Consider the following 17814-nt stretch of genomic DNA (forward strand, 5'->3'; position numbering starts at 1 on the left):
GAGTAGATTTTAATTTTTAAAAATTAAAATGGGTAATTTAAAACAGTAAAATTTAAAGGATTTCATTACTTCATTTGTAGATTGCTATTCTTAACTAAGGAACAATGAAATCACTGATACCCTGAAGATACCTAGGAGTTATATCAGGTGGCTCGGTGGTAAAGAATCCTTCTGCCAGCGCAGGAGATGCAGGTTCTATCCCTGGGTTGGGAAGATCCCCTGGAGAAGGAAATGACAAGCCACTCCATTCTTGCCTGGGAAATCCCATGGGCAGAGGAGCCTTGTGGGCTACAGTCCATGGAGTCACAAGAATTGCACACGACTCAGCAACTAAACCACCACGGCCTTGACACATTAAGTTAATCATCTGGGTGAACACTTCATATTTCCTTTCTTTCTCTCCCAGCTTTGTAACCACGAGTACCTACTTTTTAATGAATGGATAATGCCCCTCTTGTCTTATAACTTCTCTGATTATAGTTTTATTACTTCTCTCGCTATCTTCTTTTATGGTTCAGGAAAAAGGCTTGCTTTAAGATAAGAGAAAAAGAAATTAAAAAATTAAAGGTCTATAACCCTACATGTAGATCCTGTTTCTCCACATTGGATTTTGGGGAACAAGCAGCTAGGGCTGCAGAGGAGGACCTGTGACCACTTGTTATTTTGGTTGTATTGGCAAAGTCTTCACTGGCCCTGCTCCTTCTGGCCTGTGGTCAGTAGCTGGTCCCACTCTGGAGCTCTGACAACCAGCCAGAGAGTCCGTTCTGTACCTCCCAGCTGCCCTTCCCTATTGCTTTCTCCTCCAACTTTGGAGCCAGGCAGCTCTGTGCTTTTCTAATCCCACCTGTATCACTTCTTGGCCAGGGAACCCTAGAAAAATTCCTTAATCTGTCCAAGCCTCATTTTTCTCACTTGCCTGACGGGAAAATAAAGCTAACTTGCAGGGTCATTATTGGTATCAAATAAAACAGCACAGTGTCAGTAGCCAGCAAGACCCAAGAGCATGGTAAGCACCCCCAGCCTGGGCTCCCTCTGAAGCCCCTTCTGTATGCAGAGCTCCCCTCAGTCTCTGATTGGCAGGGGCCTGCGGTCACAGAGGTGAAACAGAGAGTGTCAGGCATTTGCACCACAGTTCAAGGTCTTTTAACTGTGCTTTTGACTAACTTCATTCCAAAACTTGGAAGGCAGAAAAAACAGAACTAAGTAAACTCGTCTTTTCTAAGGCTTTTTATTCTAGCCATTGCCTTGAGGAGGCTCTTGCTATTTCAGAGAAGAGCAATCATGACTCCAAAGAGTCATTATCCTGCCCAGTTATCTCAGGGCTCACGTTGCCAGGGTAGCAGTGGCTCCAAAACAAAGAAATACTGAGAGATTTGTCAATTCTGAGTGACTAATTTGACTTGTGTTAGCCAAGAGCAAGGTTTTCATGTTATTGAATAGAACTTTTCCTTCACTAATTGGCTCTCCACCTTATGAATGTGGCTGGGCAAGGAGGGACAGTCGCCTCAGGCCTGGGCCCTTCTTGATTCTGCCATTCCCCTAGAAGCTTTCCTAAAATGTAGGCCCCTCCAGCTTCCTGCTGAAGCCAACAGGTTTTCAACAGTCTCTTTGTTCCTGTTCTTCCACTAATAATTGTGTCTGAGCTTGCTCAGGGACCATTCCAAGTCTGCTGGTGTGAAAGCATGTTTTGGTTTCAGGGTATAAGGTACTTAGTGAATTATCCTTAATCTCTCAGAATCCTTTGTTATCTAATAACATAAGAGAGAGGATGAATTTATGATCCAGGGGTCAAATTTGGTGCACAGACTGGTTTCTTTTTCCTTTTAATTGCATACACAGTGTTTATCCCCCAACATTTTTATTGCTGCATTTTTCTAAAAGCAAAGTTGAAAAAATGTTATAGAAATTCTTGCATACTCACCTCCTAGATGCAAACAGAAGCATTTTATCCCACTTGTTTTGTTACATCTCTCTATCCTTTTAGCCATCTATCAATCCTTATTTTTTGATGCATTTTAAAGTAATATGTAGATATCAGTATACTTTCTCCTAAGTACTTCAGTATGATAAGAAATGACCACATGTTAAGTATACACACTTAAGTTTTAACAAATACATATACCTTTATAACCCAGCTCAGATTCCCTGGTGGCTCAGTGGTAAAGAATTCACCTGCCAATGCAGGAGATGTGGGTTCTAAGCCTGGGTCCTGCAGATCCCCTGGAGAAGGAAATGGCAACCCACTCTAGTATTCTTGTCTGGGAAATCCCATGGACAGAGGAGCCTGATGGGCTACAGTCCATGGGGTCGCAAAGAGTCGGTCACAACTTAGTGACTAAGCAACAGCGACAATATAATGCAAACTTCTACCAGTAGAGCATTAGCATCCTTGGACATTCCCCTCATGTGTCAATTGCCATCTGCAGAAGCAACCACTTTTCTGAATATTTTCCACTGTAGGTTGGTTTTGTCTATTCTAGAAATTCATGTAAATTGAAGCCTTAGTTTGTTCTTTTTCTTGTACCAGATTTCACTCACTGTAATGCTTTTGCGATTTATCCATGTTGTTGCATGTATCAATAATTCATTCCTTTGTATTGCTAAGTAATATCCCACTCTATGAAAATATCACAGTCCATCCATTCTCCTGTTGATCAACACTTGGCCTGTTTCCAGTTTTCTTTAGCTATTATGATGCAGCTGCTCAGAAGAATACCAAACAAGTCTTTTTTCATTTCACTTGGGTAAATACTTAGGAGTAGAATTTGTGGGTCATAGAGTACATATATGGTTAGTTTTGTAATAAATTGCCAAAACTTTTCCAACAGTGATTTTACCATTTACACTCCCACCAACAATCCAATAGCTCCAATTCACAACCAACATTTGATGTTCTCAGTCTTAGCCACCTGATAGGTGTATAGTGGGATTTCACTGTGATTTTAATTTACATTCCCCTGGTGATTGATGTTGTAGAGCACTTTTTCATTACATTATCGTTTTACTGAAAATTTAATTAACGTACTAACATTTAAAAAACCAAGAGGTTTCTTATAAGAATCAGATATCCAACTTTTTATGAAACGTTTAAGGACCTATCAAGACTAGGCTCATATTCCCACATGGGAACAATCAACAGAAGATGAGTGGTGGCTTTAGGGCAGTGATCCTTTAGATCCCAGAGAGCCGAACCCTTCCCCTGATGCCTGCCCCAATGGTTGGGCTAATTATCCATTGCCATAGAGCCTCACGTTTCCTGTTAAGAAGAAATGAAGCTATTTCTTGAATCTGTGTCATTATTAACACTGGGAAAGTGAAAGGTAGATCAGGAGAGTCTTATATTTCAAAATAGTGGGAAGACCACATTTCTTTGTGTCAATGGGGAAATATCCCTACAATGTTTAGCATGTAAATTAAATGGGTCTATTTTGAAAGGTTACAATTTAAGGCTCTTAACTGCCTGCCTTTACTCATTTTTATCTGCCTGGCCCCTTTAAGGTGTGGAGTTTGCAACTCCTATTATAGAACACTTAGATTGATAAATGGTGTCTCAAGACTGCCCCGCCTGGGGGTTATTTAGATATAGAAAGAGGTCTAATTTCATGTCCTTTTATTGATAAAGGAAAAAAAAATTCCAATAATACTTCATTGAGAATACTTCATGTGTTATAAAACATTGAGACTAAAAAAAAAAATTGCTTTACTTTCTCAAATTCTATAATTTTTCTTTTAATTCCAGGACTGTAAGTGGAAAATGTATATGGAGATGGATGGGGATGAAATTGCAATAACCTACATCAAAGATGTGACATTCAACACTAACCTACCTGATGCAGAGATTTTAAAGATGACAAAGGTAGGGTTCTATTTACGGCTTAAAAGCTTTTTTGAATTCACAGATATCAAACAAAGACATTAAAATACCCCAGTGGTATGCTTTTGTGCTCATGATGTTCATACCAGCTCAGCTTCAAGCTGGCTGTTGAAAGGCACATTTTATTTAGCAGATTGAGATCATAATAGTTTTTTGTTAAAATTCCACTTATGCTGTGTGAACTAAAAAGTACTACAGAAAAGTGTCGTTTAATTTTTTTTTAACTTTCTTCTGCATTTCTTTAGGCATATTCTGTCATTTATTAAAGAAAAGAAAATGCTAATGATGAAAATATTTACCTTGAATTTTGGGTCATTTTAAACTTTAAAAAACTTGTCAGGAGAAAGATTTCTTGAATTTCTGGAAGGACTTGGATGACAGTATCCAAAAGGCACATATTGCAGTCTTCATGGTTTCCTTGAATTCACCCCTGTGAATTCCTGTAGTGACCAGACAGGATCTTACTACTCTGGGGTCAATAGTAGAAGCACACCCATTAAAATGCTGAAGACAGAGAAATGCTTAGGTTCTCTTCAAAATAATCATACTGAAAATATACATATAAGACTTCAATTGTAGAAGGTCAACCACTCAGTTAAATAACCACAATGTTAACAGGACAGTTACCCTAAACGTCATAAAAGGCATGAACTCTATCTACTACACGATCGACTGCTCATTCGGTTTCAGGGAAGAAAATGAGGCTGGCAGCAACAAGACAGGGTGCAGACACAAGTGGGGGAAGTGAAAAAAGCCTTCAAATCCCCAGCATTAGACTTGCAAATGTGTTCCCTTCCCAGGCACGAGATTGCTAACCACTCACGTGTGAAAAATCCACCTGCAATGAAAGAAACCAAGGTTCAATCCCCGGGTTGGGAAGATCCCCTGGAGAAGGAAATGGCAACCCACTCCAGTATTCTTGCCTGGGGAATTCCATGGACAGAGGAGCCTGGCGGGCTATAGTCCATGGAGTGGCAAAGGAGTCAAACGTGACTGAGCAACTAACACTTTCACTTTTAATTTACAAGCATATGCATCAAGTAGATTGACTTGATATTCTTTGTTGGATTGCCCCTGTGTACTGGAAGTTATGTTATTTATCTGTAAAGGTTATGATCTGCTTTCACCTTTCCCTTATTCTGTTGGGACAGACTGTGTTTTGGTGTCTGGGAGCCTGGACACACCTACACTTTCTCTTTCCTCCCCACCTGTGCTGTCTCTGGTTGCTACCGGTTGTTTGTGGCTTCAGTGTCACTGAGAAGCAAGTCACTGCCTGCTAACGGAAGGAAGTCACTCAGAGCAAAAATAACAAGGTGGAGTTACAAAACTAAACATAGGTGTTTCTGCTCTAAGGCTATATATGCATTCCAGAGGAACTGTATCTTCTGCAAAATCATGCACCAACATTTACAAGGCTTCTGGGAGAAAATAGGACTGGGCTGGACCATTCAAAATCTGTAGGACTTTTCAACATCAACAGAAACAATAAAAAATCCTAATTAAGGAAAGAAAAAATACCAAGATTGATTCTTGTCCCAGAAGAGACTAGAAGTTGGCTCCACACCTAGACAAACTTTGTCACTAACTCTCCTGCCTCCCATCTGTTCCTCTAAGGGCCCATAGTCTTTCCTAAAAGTCAATTTCTCTCCTCCAAGAGGCCTATGTCTCCCTCTTCCCTTTCCTCTATAAACATGGCATTTAATCCTAAATTCTTTGAATTACTCATTTTCCCTGGGTATCTCCCATGTATACATGAGGTATAAATGTTAGTAAACTTCTCTTTGTTTTCTCATGTTTAAAAAAAAAAAGCTCAGTTAAATCTCTACCAAATTTGCTTTGTACCCATTTCATGGTCAGCCAGTCATTTGCAACCTTAAATCTGGAATGACGAGCTGGGGGATGGGAAGAGAGTGGAGATTCACCTCTAATAAAGACCACTTTCATCTCACTTAAAATAGGACCCAAAGCATAGGCTTCTTCATTACTCATTTATCTTAATGTAGTCAGGAAATGACCCACCCACCCCCAGTTTCATTTGTGCCCACAACGTTGCTGGGTATCCTGATATAACCAGAGAGCAGAGTGGTTATGAAACCTCTAAACCAGCCACTGCCTGCACTCAGAAAAAGGGAACACATGTATACCTGTGGCGGATTCATTTTGATATTTGGCAAAACTAATACAATTATGTAAAGTTTAAAAATAAAATTAAAAAAAAAAAAAGAAAAAGCACTTTAGGGTCTTCTTAGATTGTTAAGGATTTTTCTTAATTGTGAAAGAGCTTTCTGAGAAGTCTCCCAGATATTAGCATGAGTTAATGATCTAATGATACAACTGAGCGATGCATGAGAAAAGAGAAGATTGTGGGAGACAAGATTAGCTGTTTACAAACATATAAAAGGATGTCTTATAAAAACCAAACCCCCAAAGATCAGACGTTAGCATGTTGTGAGTAATCACATGGGAACAAAGAGGGCTTTTCTAATAATCTGACATAGTGGCGTTCATGATAGCCTGACATCACACCCTATTTGCCAATTGTGTACAGCATGACTGGCCTCCAAGAAACCTACGCTGTAGCAGGGCAGGCTGTATTAAGGCAGTTGTTGTTGCTGTTTAGTCTCTAAGTCATGTCTGACCTCTGTGACCCCACGGACTGTAGCCCGCCAGGCTCCTCTGTCCATGGGATTTCCTAGGCAAGAAGACTGGAGTGAGTAGCTGTTTCCTTCTCCAGGGGATCTTCCTGACCCAGGGATTGAACCTGTGTCTCCTGCATTGCAGGCTGCTGCTTTACTGCTGCGCCATCAGGGAAGCCCATACTGTAGCACTACACCTTTCTAACTTCTATTTTTCAGCCCCCATTTGTAATGGAGAAGTGGATTGTAGGCATCGTGGAAAATCAGACTGTAGAATGCACTGTCACATATGAGGTAAGCCTGGGTAAGGGGTAGGGGAGAGGGGGCAAGGCCGTTGGCTTCACCATCAGTTTCTCCAAAGGGGTTTTTATTTGCTGCCTCAGGGTGTTTAGTGTTTATTGGAAGAGAAGCTATTTAACCACCATGAATATAGGAAGATCAATATAATTATTCTAACAAAGTAACGAAAGGAAGGAGAACAGGGTGCTTACCTAGAGATTGAAGTATAATTCATTCATCAGATAATGATTGAGCACCTTCTCAATACAAATGTATGCATGTGCGACACACTAGGGATATGGAACAGTGACCTAAACAAAGCTCTGCCTTCTTGGTGCTTCGAGTTTAACGGTGAGGGTAGATCAGTGAGTGATTCTTCACAAGGACAGGGTACAACCTCTATTACTACCATCAAAACCAGATTCCATATATTTAATATATGAAAAAAATTGAAAAATATACAAACAAATATTTTAGAAATATTTGCTTTAGAAAAACAAATATTTTAGAAATAGGTGCTATTAAAACTAAAATTCATATATTTAGCAAGTGCCTACCAACAGGTACCATTCTGTGATTTGTTTGTTTAGTCGCTAAGTCATGTCTGACTCTTTGTGACCCCATGGACTGCAGCACACCAGGCTCCTCTGTCCTCTACTGTCTCACAGAGTTTGCTCAAATTCTTGTCTGTTGAATAGGTGATGCTATCATTCTGTGACTAGGGTGGACTAAATCTAAATCTATACTCTCTCAAGGTTTATATATACTCCAGTGGAGGGCTAAAGATAATAAATAAATTAGTAATGTCAGAGTGATAAGTGAGAACCAGAAAATAGTGAGACTCTGGGCATTAGATTCAGTGGTCAGGAAAGACCCTTTTTCTCAGTGTGAGGCAGCAGGGAACAGCAGAGGAAGGGCAAAAACAAAAGTTTGAAGCACAGAGGACATGACAAGGCTAGAGAGGTGGGCGGGGCCAAGCATAGAGCCTCCTGGGGCCGAGGTGAGGAGTTTGGACTCACTGTAAACGCCATGGTGTGTGTTTTAAGTATTCTGCTGCTTTAAATGATCTAATTATGTTTTTGAAAAGAGCAAGATCTTCATGGTGGTGGAACAATCTGCTTCACAAGGTAGTTTTCTCTACCTGGGAATGGGATGGAGGGAAATAGTTATAGCAGAGTCTTGGCACATGTGGAGATATGGTTAGTATGAATGTAGTTAGTACGCAGCTACCCTCACTAGTATATATGTAGTATGTAGTTAGTATGCAGCTACCCTCAGTAGGACATGCCTTTCATTCATTCAGTCCCTTATTCATCTAAGAAACATTTAGCAAGGATTTACCAGGACCTAGACACTGTAAGCGGAGAAGGCAATGGCACCCTACTCCAGTACTCTTGCCTGGAGAATCCCAGGGATGGGGGAGCCTGGTGGGCTGCCGTCTATGGGGTCGCACAGAGTCGGACACGACTGAAGCGACTTAGCAGCAGCAGCAGCAGACACTGTAAGAGGAACTCACACCTGTGTTATTTCAGTAACCTTGTGCAAATACTCAAAGGTAAGGAGCACTATCGTCATGTGGCAGCTAGGGAAAAAACTGGCTCAGAGAGATGAAGGGTGGTCCCAAGGTTTGGGGTGGTCAATGAGAATCCGTGGGGTCACCAAGTTCCTCCGAGTGTGAATAGCTTCCAGCCTTCCTTGGCTGTTCTAGCCATTCCCTTCCCAACAGTAAGATGAGGGAAGTCAGCCTCGAATGGACTTCCTATGCTGTTGCATAGTGATGGTCTTCTGAGCTGCCACAGATTAGCATTTTTAATATGAGAAGTCCAAAGCCTGGCCAGTCCACTTATTCAGGATGACCCAATATTGGAAGTCAGTTAGGATGACAGGCAATGATTTATCCTCCCCAGCCAGGGTACATGCCTGTAAGAAGGAGGCACTGAGAAATAGCCTTAATTGTCAAAGTGTGGCTCGCAGGGCACAGACCTAAATAAAAGAAGTCGACTGGTCTTGAGGAACTGGGAACCTGGGAATCTAGAGCCTGTTGACCACTCCCCAGTACCAAGGAAAAGCTCTCTTTTTAGTAAGTGGACAGTAATAACAGCCAGTTTTCATCTCTGCCTGCCTTAGCTCTGGAGACACGCCTCACCAAATTCTTCTCTTCTCTTTCTCTCTCCCCTGCCTCCTCCTCTTCTCCTCCTCAGACTCCAGGATGATGTGATAATTGTGTTGGTAACAGTCACTTCAGGGCTTTTTAAAAAATATGTATTTTCATAACCTTATCAAATCCTGAGAGGTTCTTCAGTCTTGTCTGATTTGTGGCACGTGGTGATGAAGGGGTAACTGGGCCCACCAACCTACCCATACATACTTAACCAGTTACCCCGATGACCGCAGGCAGTCCTGAGCAAAATAGTGGTCAGATTTTATTTATTCAGCAAAATATCTGTTTTCAACTACTATAAACATAAGACATTGTATTTCATTACTCATTAAACAAAGAGGTAAGTTGAGATTTACCAACAAATTCTTAGAGAAGACAACCACCTTTTTAAACTACTGTAGTCCACTAAGGAATAAAGGAGTTAAATTTTTTTATTTTAACCATATTACCATATTGAGGCAAACAGTGCAAATATTTTACCTCATGCCTTATGACAGTGTTCTAAAGAGTTACCTTGAACAGATAATGATAACCTGATTTTCTTCCCTGTTTTATAAGCATGCATATATCCGGTTGTGGGTTTCTCTCCCTATTTTTTTTTTATTCCACAGAGCGATGTTAGAACTCCAAAAAGCACTAAACACATCCATTCGATTCAGTGGAGTAGAATGAAACCTCAGGATGAAGTGAAGGCCGTCCAGCTTGCCATTCAAACGTTATTCCCCAACTCAGAGGGCACCCCTGGGAGCAGGTCTGACTCAAGTAAGTTAGTTGTGCTCTAGACAGGTTCCAAAGTGGAAATGTCAAAAGTCTCACATCAGGAATAAGGACCAGTCTGTAAGTTTATATAGATTTCTTTTTTTTTTTTTTTTTGCTGTGTGTACAGCTTGCAGGATCTTAGTTCCCCAACCAGGGATCGAACCTAGGTCCCCTACAGTGGAAGAGTAGAATCCTAACCACTGGGTTAGGGAATCCTTATTTACTTATTTAGCTGTGTTGGATCTTAGTTGCGGCATGCGGGATCTTTCAGTTCAGGCATTTGAACTCCTAGTTGCAGCGTGTGAGATCTAGCTTCCCGACCAGGGATCAAACCTGAGCACCCTGCGCTGGGAGCAGAGTCTTAGCCACTGGACCACCAAGGAAGTTCCTCCCATAGAGATTTCTAATATCATGCATGCATGCGTGCTAAGTCGATTCAGTTGTGTCTGATTCTTTGTGACCTTATGGACTATATACAGCCCGCCAGGCTGCTCTGTCCATGCGATTCTCCAGGCAAGAGTACTGGAGTGGGTTGCCATGCCTTCCTCCAGGGGATCTCCTTGACCCAGGGGTTGAACCTGTGTCTCCTGCAGGTCCTGCATTACAGGCAGATTTTTTACCGCTGAGCCACTGGGGAAGCCCTCTAATATCATACTTCCTCCTATTTTTAGAATATTGGCTCAGTCGTGTCCGACTCTTTGCGACCCCATGGACTGTAGCCTACCAGGCTCCTCTGTCCATGGGATTTTCCAGGCAATAGTACTGGAGTGGATTGCCATTTCCTTCTCCAGGGGATCTTCCCGACCCAGGGATCAAACCCAGGTCTCCCACATTGTAGACAGACGCTTTACCGTCTGAGCCATCAGGGAAGTCCTTATTGGCTTTATACACAGATTATATGGAAAGTAGAAATTATGGGCTTCGAAATAAGAACATATTATAATACAGTTCCATATTCAAGTAACTATCAGAGAAGATAAAAATTAATGATTATGTCCTATTGAAAAATATGTATGTATATTTATATACATATATATTTAGTTTCCAAGACTGTAGATAAAGATAAGAATTGTCTTCCATGTCCAGCACACATTCCTAGGAAGTCACTGCTGTCACTGGGGCAACCTCTTGAGTCCTTAACACCACAGATCCATCAAAGCAAAAGAATGACAGGGCAAGCAAGAGAGAGGGCCGGGGGTCGGGGGTTGATAAAAGTAAGGGAGGAAGAAAGGAAAGGAGGAGAGAGAAAGAGAAACATGAAATGCATATGCTGGGTAGTAGTGATAATAATTACAGATACTATAAAGAAGCCATTTAGACATGACTTAGAGTAAGACAGGCTGCCTTGTTGATGAACTGGTCGTTATTTGCTAGCCTCAGGGGAAAAGTTCTGACCTTCACCTTTGCAGACCCAGAAACTCTAATACAACCCAGACTCAGGCTAACAAACACTCTGGAGATGGATACATAAACCCCTGTGCAAATCACCTTTTGCCATGAGAAACATACCTTCCCAACAAACCAAAAACACATGTTTTCTGACCAATGCCTCTTTTTCCCAATAAGAAAATACCTTTGATGGAGAAGGAGATGGCAACCCACTCCAGTGTTCTTGTCTAGGAAATCCCATGAACAGAGGAGCCTGGTGGGCTATGGACCATGGGGTCACAAAAGAGTCAGACTCGACTTAGCAATTAAACAACAATAATTAATCAGGGTTCAAGTGTGTGTCCTTCCATGATCTAACCAACACAGCAGTTTAAATCCCTCACTTGCTACATTGTAATAGAAATAAACTCTTTAAAAAAAAAAAAGAAAAGAAAATATCCCTGAGAAGTCGTAACAGAAGGTTCTTCGGTGGCATGGCAACAAAGCGCCCTGATGGCTACTGTCGCCCAGTTACGAGAGCCCAACTTCTGTGTCCTCCGCCGTGCGGACCGGCTTCCCAGGCACACCAGGTGCTCTAAATGCCCACTGGCCAGGGGCCCCAGGATCCTGGGCAGTATTCTAAACCCAGCAACAAATTATTTGACAGCATGCTAGACCTGCCTTGCTCTGTCAGCATGGTTGATTGGGTTATTTTTCTTTCTCATTCTAAAGTTCTTAAACCATGGGTTTTAACTATACTAAAATTTACCATCTTCCATCACAAAAAGTCCAGAGGAAGGCCCGGCTCCAGGTACAGTAAGATAAGGCGCTCAACCATGTTAAGGATGAGAAATGAGCCTTGCCTGGTTTCTACTCTGCCATCCTTAACAGGTTGCCTTGGTCCTCGGCCTAACTCCTCTCACATTCACAGTCATTGTATAAAGATATGGTAACGCCCACAGGAAATAAGAGGTCAATCCCTTCCCTGTTCTCATGCTTGGGAGGGAGAAAGACTTGCTTAGAGACCCCTTTGCAGACTGCCTTTCAGGTCGTTTTGGCCAGAGCTGAGCACCTTGTTCATTCTTAACCGTGGTATCATATGTATGGCTTGGACTAATCGAAGTCTGCCTTAGGGCTGGATGTGATCGGCTTTCCCAGTGCACATGGCTCTGTGTAGGGGGTTGGACACTGAACAAAATTGGCATTCTGTTGGAAGCTAAGATTTCAGGGAGGTCCAAGTGAAGGGAAAGAAGCATGTGATGGTTGGCTGAAGCCTGTGAGCCTGAACACAGGAGGATGCCTATGTCTGGATGCACCCCTCACCTGAGAGGCACGAGGCATTGATGCTGGCAGAGGGAGTGGGCACACTCTGTTCCTCTCCAGGAGCCTCGCTGGCACAAGCAGGGCTCAGGGAGGATGCCAGGGAACTTGGGATGTGGGCAATGCAGGCCCTAGGGAAGACAGAGAAGATCCAAGGTGGGAGGAACTTGCTTATTCATAAAGTATATAGTTTACTAAGTGGCTGTTAATTAAGCATTTTCTTTTACTGTAACTTCTTCCTGTTTGCCACAAAGCTTCATTTTTCAGGCAGAAAACTTCTTATTCCTGAACCTCAGGAATCTCTCCTCTGGAGATATAAATTGTCTTTCTTCCAATCTCTAGCTGTCTCAACCATTAGAACCCAATCTCTTTTATCTGCATTTAGTGTTCTTGAGTATTTAAAAGTTCTGGTTAGCAAAAAGCCTTTTGTTGACTAAACATGCCCCTGCTATCCAAAGACACTTAAACAGTAATTTCTAGAAGTGACAACATGGCTAAGTTGAGAAGAAGATAGAATTTAGATGCAGTATTAGCTGAGTGAACATGGGTCTGGTCACTTCACCTCTCAAGCATCAGTCTCCTCCATTATAGAATGATATTATTAGTATTGACCTGGCTCAGTGGTAAAGAATCTCCCTGCCAATGCAGGAGCCACAGGAGACGCAAGTTTGATCCCTGGATGGGGAAGATCCCTTGGAGGAGGAAATGGCAACCTTCTTCCAGTATTCTTGCCTGGAGAATCCCATGGACTGAGGAGTTTGGCAGGCCACAGTCCATGGGGTCACAAAGAGTCAGACATGATTGAGTGACTGAGCATGGTTTCTAAGAAGATGTCAGGGAAATTAAATGATATACTGTAAGAAAAGCCTTTGGAAGAGTGCCAGCATATAGCATACATTTGGTAAGTATAAATGCCCCTGTTTTTTTTAAATAAATGTTTATAATAAAGGAAATGTTCTGATACCTAGCCTAGAATTATGAATGGTAATGCTTAGAGCTTCCCTAAGAGGTTTGAAATTTTGTGAGACAGTCTTATGAATTAGGCATGCAGCTTTACTGTGGCTTCAAAGATGCCCATTTCCATTTCTTCCACAGACGCTGATTGCCAGTGGCTGGATACTCTGAGGATGCGGCAGATTGCATCCAACACTTCCCTACAGCGCTCCCAGAGCAACCCCATCCTGGCGTCCCAATTCTTCCCCTATTTCAATGACCAGGACTCCTATGCAGCTGCGGTGAGGCGGACCCAGGTGCCCATTAAGTATCAACAGATTACACCTATAAACCAGTCCAGAAGCTCCTCTCCTACTCAGTACGGACTGACCAAAAACTTCTCTTCTCTGCATCTTAACTCCAGGGATAGTGGCTTTTCCAGTGTTAATACTGACAGCTCTTTAGAGAGGGGGCAATACTCTGGTAGAAGCAGGAACAAATATGATCGAGCTAGTCACTCACTGAATTCTTCTCCAAGAGGAAGACACAGTGGGAAAAGTCAGCACTCCACTCCTTCAAGAGAAAGATATTCTGGAAAATTCTACAGGGTTTCTCGGTCAGCACTCAATGCTCACCAGTCACCTGACTTCAAGAGAAGCCCGGATGCCTCCCATCAACCCAGGACCATCCCAGGGATGCCTTTGTGCACTGACGTGGACTCACGAGCCAATGAGGAGGAGAGCAAAGTCAGTGAAGGGGGATGGACAAAGGTGGAGTACCGCAAGAAACCCCACAGGCCCTCCCCTGCCAAGAGCAACAGGGAAAGACCCAGAGGAAACTTCCGAGGAAGGAGAAACTTTTGATGAATTGAACTAGTCAAGCTTTTCTTAGTATTTTGTTTTCAATGTAATGGATTTTGATAATGTGCTGCCTTCAGATAGAATTAACAAAAGACAATGTTTCCCTTCCAGGGGGTTAGAAAACACCTTCTAAGAGAGCCTATAGCCAAAACAAGGCCAAAATTGTGGATGTTGGTTGTCCATTGTAAGTAACTGGACTTAAAACATAACTATATATATTTTATTCCCCTGAATTACCATCTTTAGAGAAGGGAATATACCACTGTATTACCCTAGCCACTGCTTTTGTGATTAGCAGGGCCTGGACTAGGGTGAACTTAAATGCAGAAACTTAGCTTAAATAGGGCACTCATCTTGGGTGCAAAATTTAAGGGGGGATTGAAAAGCTCAATAATCAAGATTAATAATATTCTAGTGCAATACTTAAATAATATTCTAGTGAAATATTTAAATAAATGAAAATTAATGCAAAAAATTAATGATAAACAAAAAAAATCGAGATTCTGGAGAAAGACAGGATCAGTATTACTGGTTTTTCCTTTTGTCTAAGGCTCCAATATGGCTTGGCAAGACTCTGTTACTGGTCCTGTCTTTATTTAAAAATCTTATATTAATATTTTGTTCATCATGTATTCTTTGCATTAATTTTCTCTTTAAAAAATATTGCATTAAAATATCATTTATTTTGATTACTCAGGTGGGGCTTTTTTAATGCTTCCTTAAATTTTGTATCCAAGGCAAGTGCCTCACTTGCCTTACCCAATCTCCACACAGCCGGTTAGTATTTATTTTAGTAAGTCATTTGGGTTTTTATCTTAGTCAGAGCTGAATTGACTTGGCTTGCCATTTTTAGGCAATAAAAAAGGTTATTGGACTTGATCATAATGCCACATATCATTCCATGAGACTCATCAGAAACCAGAAATCTAAACTGCTTAGGAGATTTGTGGTTGTTTCTTTCCTAAAGCTCCCAGGGACTGCAATCAAATATTATTTTCTATATTTTGCCAAAGGAGGAGCCAAGAGGGGAAAACAAAGGTCTGTAAAGTCCTCTTGGGATGTCAGAACTCTAAAATCTAAAAGAAAACAGACACAGAACAGGATGATAACATCACAAGCTAAAAGTCAGAGAAATTTAAAATTACTATCGTCCTTGTTAGAGCAAGACAGTAAATACCATCCTTGTAGCAAGAAAGCTATAAGCAGCTCGGGGTAAAGAGGTGGATGGTATGGGTGGGAGGAAGCTGACCACAGTTTAGGACAGGCATTGTGGAATCTGGCTTGGGAAATCCTACATATTTTTACAAATCAAAAAAGCCTGGTGGCAACAAATGTACTATATGTCAAATGAATAAATGTTATTTTCAGTACATTCTGAGTTTCTGTTCAACATTCACTAGCTCTGAATATCAACTGTTCTTTGCCCTGCATAGAATTCTCAGTGCTCTGTAGAAATCTGATTCTGGGGAATTGCCAGTGTTGGGGGTGGTTCTCTTTTAATAGAAACCAGTCATCGAGTACATGCATATATTTCTGGAGTAACTGCCCTGCTCTAATACGGTCCTTGGGGCCTGGGGTTGGTTTGGGCAGCATTAAAGAATCCCATGGATAGAGGAGCCTGGCAGGTTACAGTCCATAGGGTTGCAAGAGTTGGACACAACTTAGAAACTAAACCACCACCACCACAAAATCTAAGTTATAGGAAACAACTTCACCTATGTGGAAAGTTGTGACCTAACCATCAATCCAACAATTCAACTGTATAATTCTTATTGTTTAACACCTGCATTTACAAGCAAAAGTGTGACATTAGGCACTGAGGTCCTCTTTTCCACTGTGGATGACCAACTTCTCCAAGGATTTAAGTTCCACTGTAATCCTTTCTCATGAAGCTTATATCAACCACATCTGTTTTCAGTTATTTTTCCCTTTGTCCTTTGTTCATGTTTAATTTTTTTAAGAGGGCTAATACAAAGTATGTTATCTTCATAGCATGCTGCTTCTAAATAAGCAATAAAATACTTTCTTTGATTAGGATTTTTGGATAAGTAGCTAAATGCAATCTAAACTAGGTCACTCTGATGGAACATGGAGTATGGATTTAATTATTAAACAAAAGGTTCATTCTGGGGAATTATTTAAGACTCTAGTTTAAAAGGTGTTATGCCAATAATTGCTTGTTTCATGCTTTTTCCCTTGCTTTCCTGGGCTATTCATTGGAGAATCCTACCTGGTAGTAAAATGACTCAATGACCTCATTCCTAGTTAGTGCAGTAGCTAATCACAAAGAGGTCATTCCAACACTGTACAAAATTGACCACCTCAAAAGATCTCATGAAAAAATTCCTGTCACCTCAATGCTCCTAGTCAAAACCAAAATACGAACATCTGTGGTCTGCTTCTTGGTTGAAAGAAATTATTCTTATTATTAAAGAAATAATAAGGGTGGATGTTATTTTTTTTCCTAATGATGCTTATTCATCCAAAATTGCTTGCCATGTTGCAAGATGAATGTAAGTGAAGAACAGAACAAGGATTAAGAGGACTTTTTTCCCCATCAAGTTAAATCAGTTGCAAGAGGCTGACGTTAATAGCAACAACAATCAACAGCAAAAACAACAACAACAATGAAAAACCACCAGGGATACTTTAAGAGGAAAAATCATAGTAGGAACAAATTAAGAAACTCTACCTTGAGTTAGGCACCTGTAAGTGTGGGGGTGTGGCAGACCCTCAGTACGCTTCAGATCAAGTCTGAAACACCTGGATCTGTACTGGTTGCTACCAAAGAGGCAAGCATTACTCCAGGCACTGCCCAGGCAAAGCATGATGTTTTGCTCTCTGCATAGTCACTAGACAGCAATGCTACAGCTCTGACCTGAATAACTGAATAATCCTACATATGTAAAGGAGAACTGGAGATTACTTACCAAAGATACTTGAGAAATATATATAACCTGGTCATTGTTTTCAACCAATTTCTGAATATTATTCATAAAAATTATAAAAATTAAACTGCAATGTTTAAAAATATTCACAGTAAAAAAAAATTCACAGTAAAATTTAAAACAGTAAAATCTGGGATAATTAGATGAAGACACAAAAGAAGACTCACAGTGGCAGAAGTGATAACGGTAAAACTTGGTATGAACAACAGAAAAAATGATATATAAAATCTTCATTGTAAAACTTTCATTGAAAAGAACTAATCCTATGGGGGAAAATCAGTACAATAAAAATTAATATGAAAATGGGAAATAGTTTTATTATGTTGGATAGAATGCATGTGTGTGTGCTCAGTGTGGATGCTCAGTCGTGTCCAGCTGTTTGTGACCCCATGGACTTTATGTAGCCCACCTGGCTCCTCTGTCCATGGGATTTTCCAAGCAAGAATACTGGAGCGGGTTTGCCATTTCCTTCTCAAGGGGGTCTTCCCAAACCAGGGATCAAACCTGAGTCACCTGCATTGGTAGGTGGATTCTTCACCAGGAAAGCCTGTTAGATGAAATATCAGGGAACTGAATTGGCATAATGACATGCAGAGCACATCATGAGAAACGCTGGGCTGGAAGAAGCACAAGCTGGAATCAAGATTGCCGGGAGAAATATCAATAACCTCATATA

The 17814-nt window shown here is 41.2% G+C and overlaps 1 protein-coding gene across 1 annotated transcript in view; it reads left to right on the forward strand.

Moving 5' to 3' along the window:
* LOC104991388 (mitogen-activated protein kinase kinase kinase MLT) overlaps positions 1–15560 on the forward strand; it is a 155398-nt gene extending 139838 nt beyond the window's left edge. The window contains exons 17-20 of the mRNA XM_010843839.1: positions 3740–3856; positions 6730–6804; positions 9562–9712; positions 13493–15560. Coding sequence (XP_010842141.1) covers positions 3740–3856; positions 6730–6804; positions 9562–9712; positions 13493–14193 — 1044 coding nt within the window. The 3' untranslated portion in view covers positions 14194–15560. The remainder of the gene's footprint in view (positions 1–3739; positions 3857–6729; positions 6805–9561; positions 9713–13492) is intronic.
* Positions 15561–17814: the final 2254 nt, after the last annotated feature.

The sequence above is a fragment of the Bison bison genome, unplaced genomic scaffold (genome assembly GCF_000754665.1).
Source record: "Bison bison bison isolate TAMUID 2011002044 unplaced genomic scaffold, Bison_UMD1.0 scf7180017864190, whole genome shotgun sequence".
NCBI classification, from domain to species: Eukaryota; Metazoa; Chordata; class Mammalia; order Artiodactyla; family Bovidae; genus Bison; species Bison bison.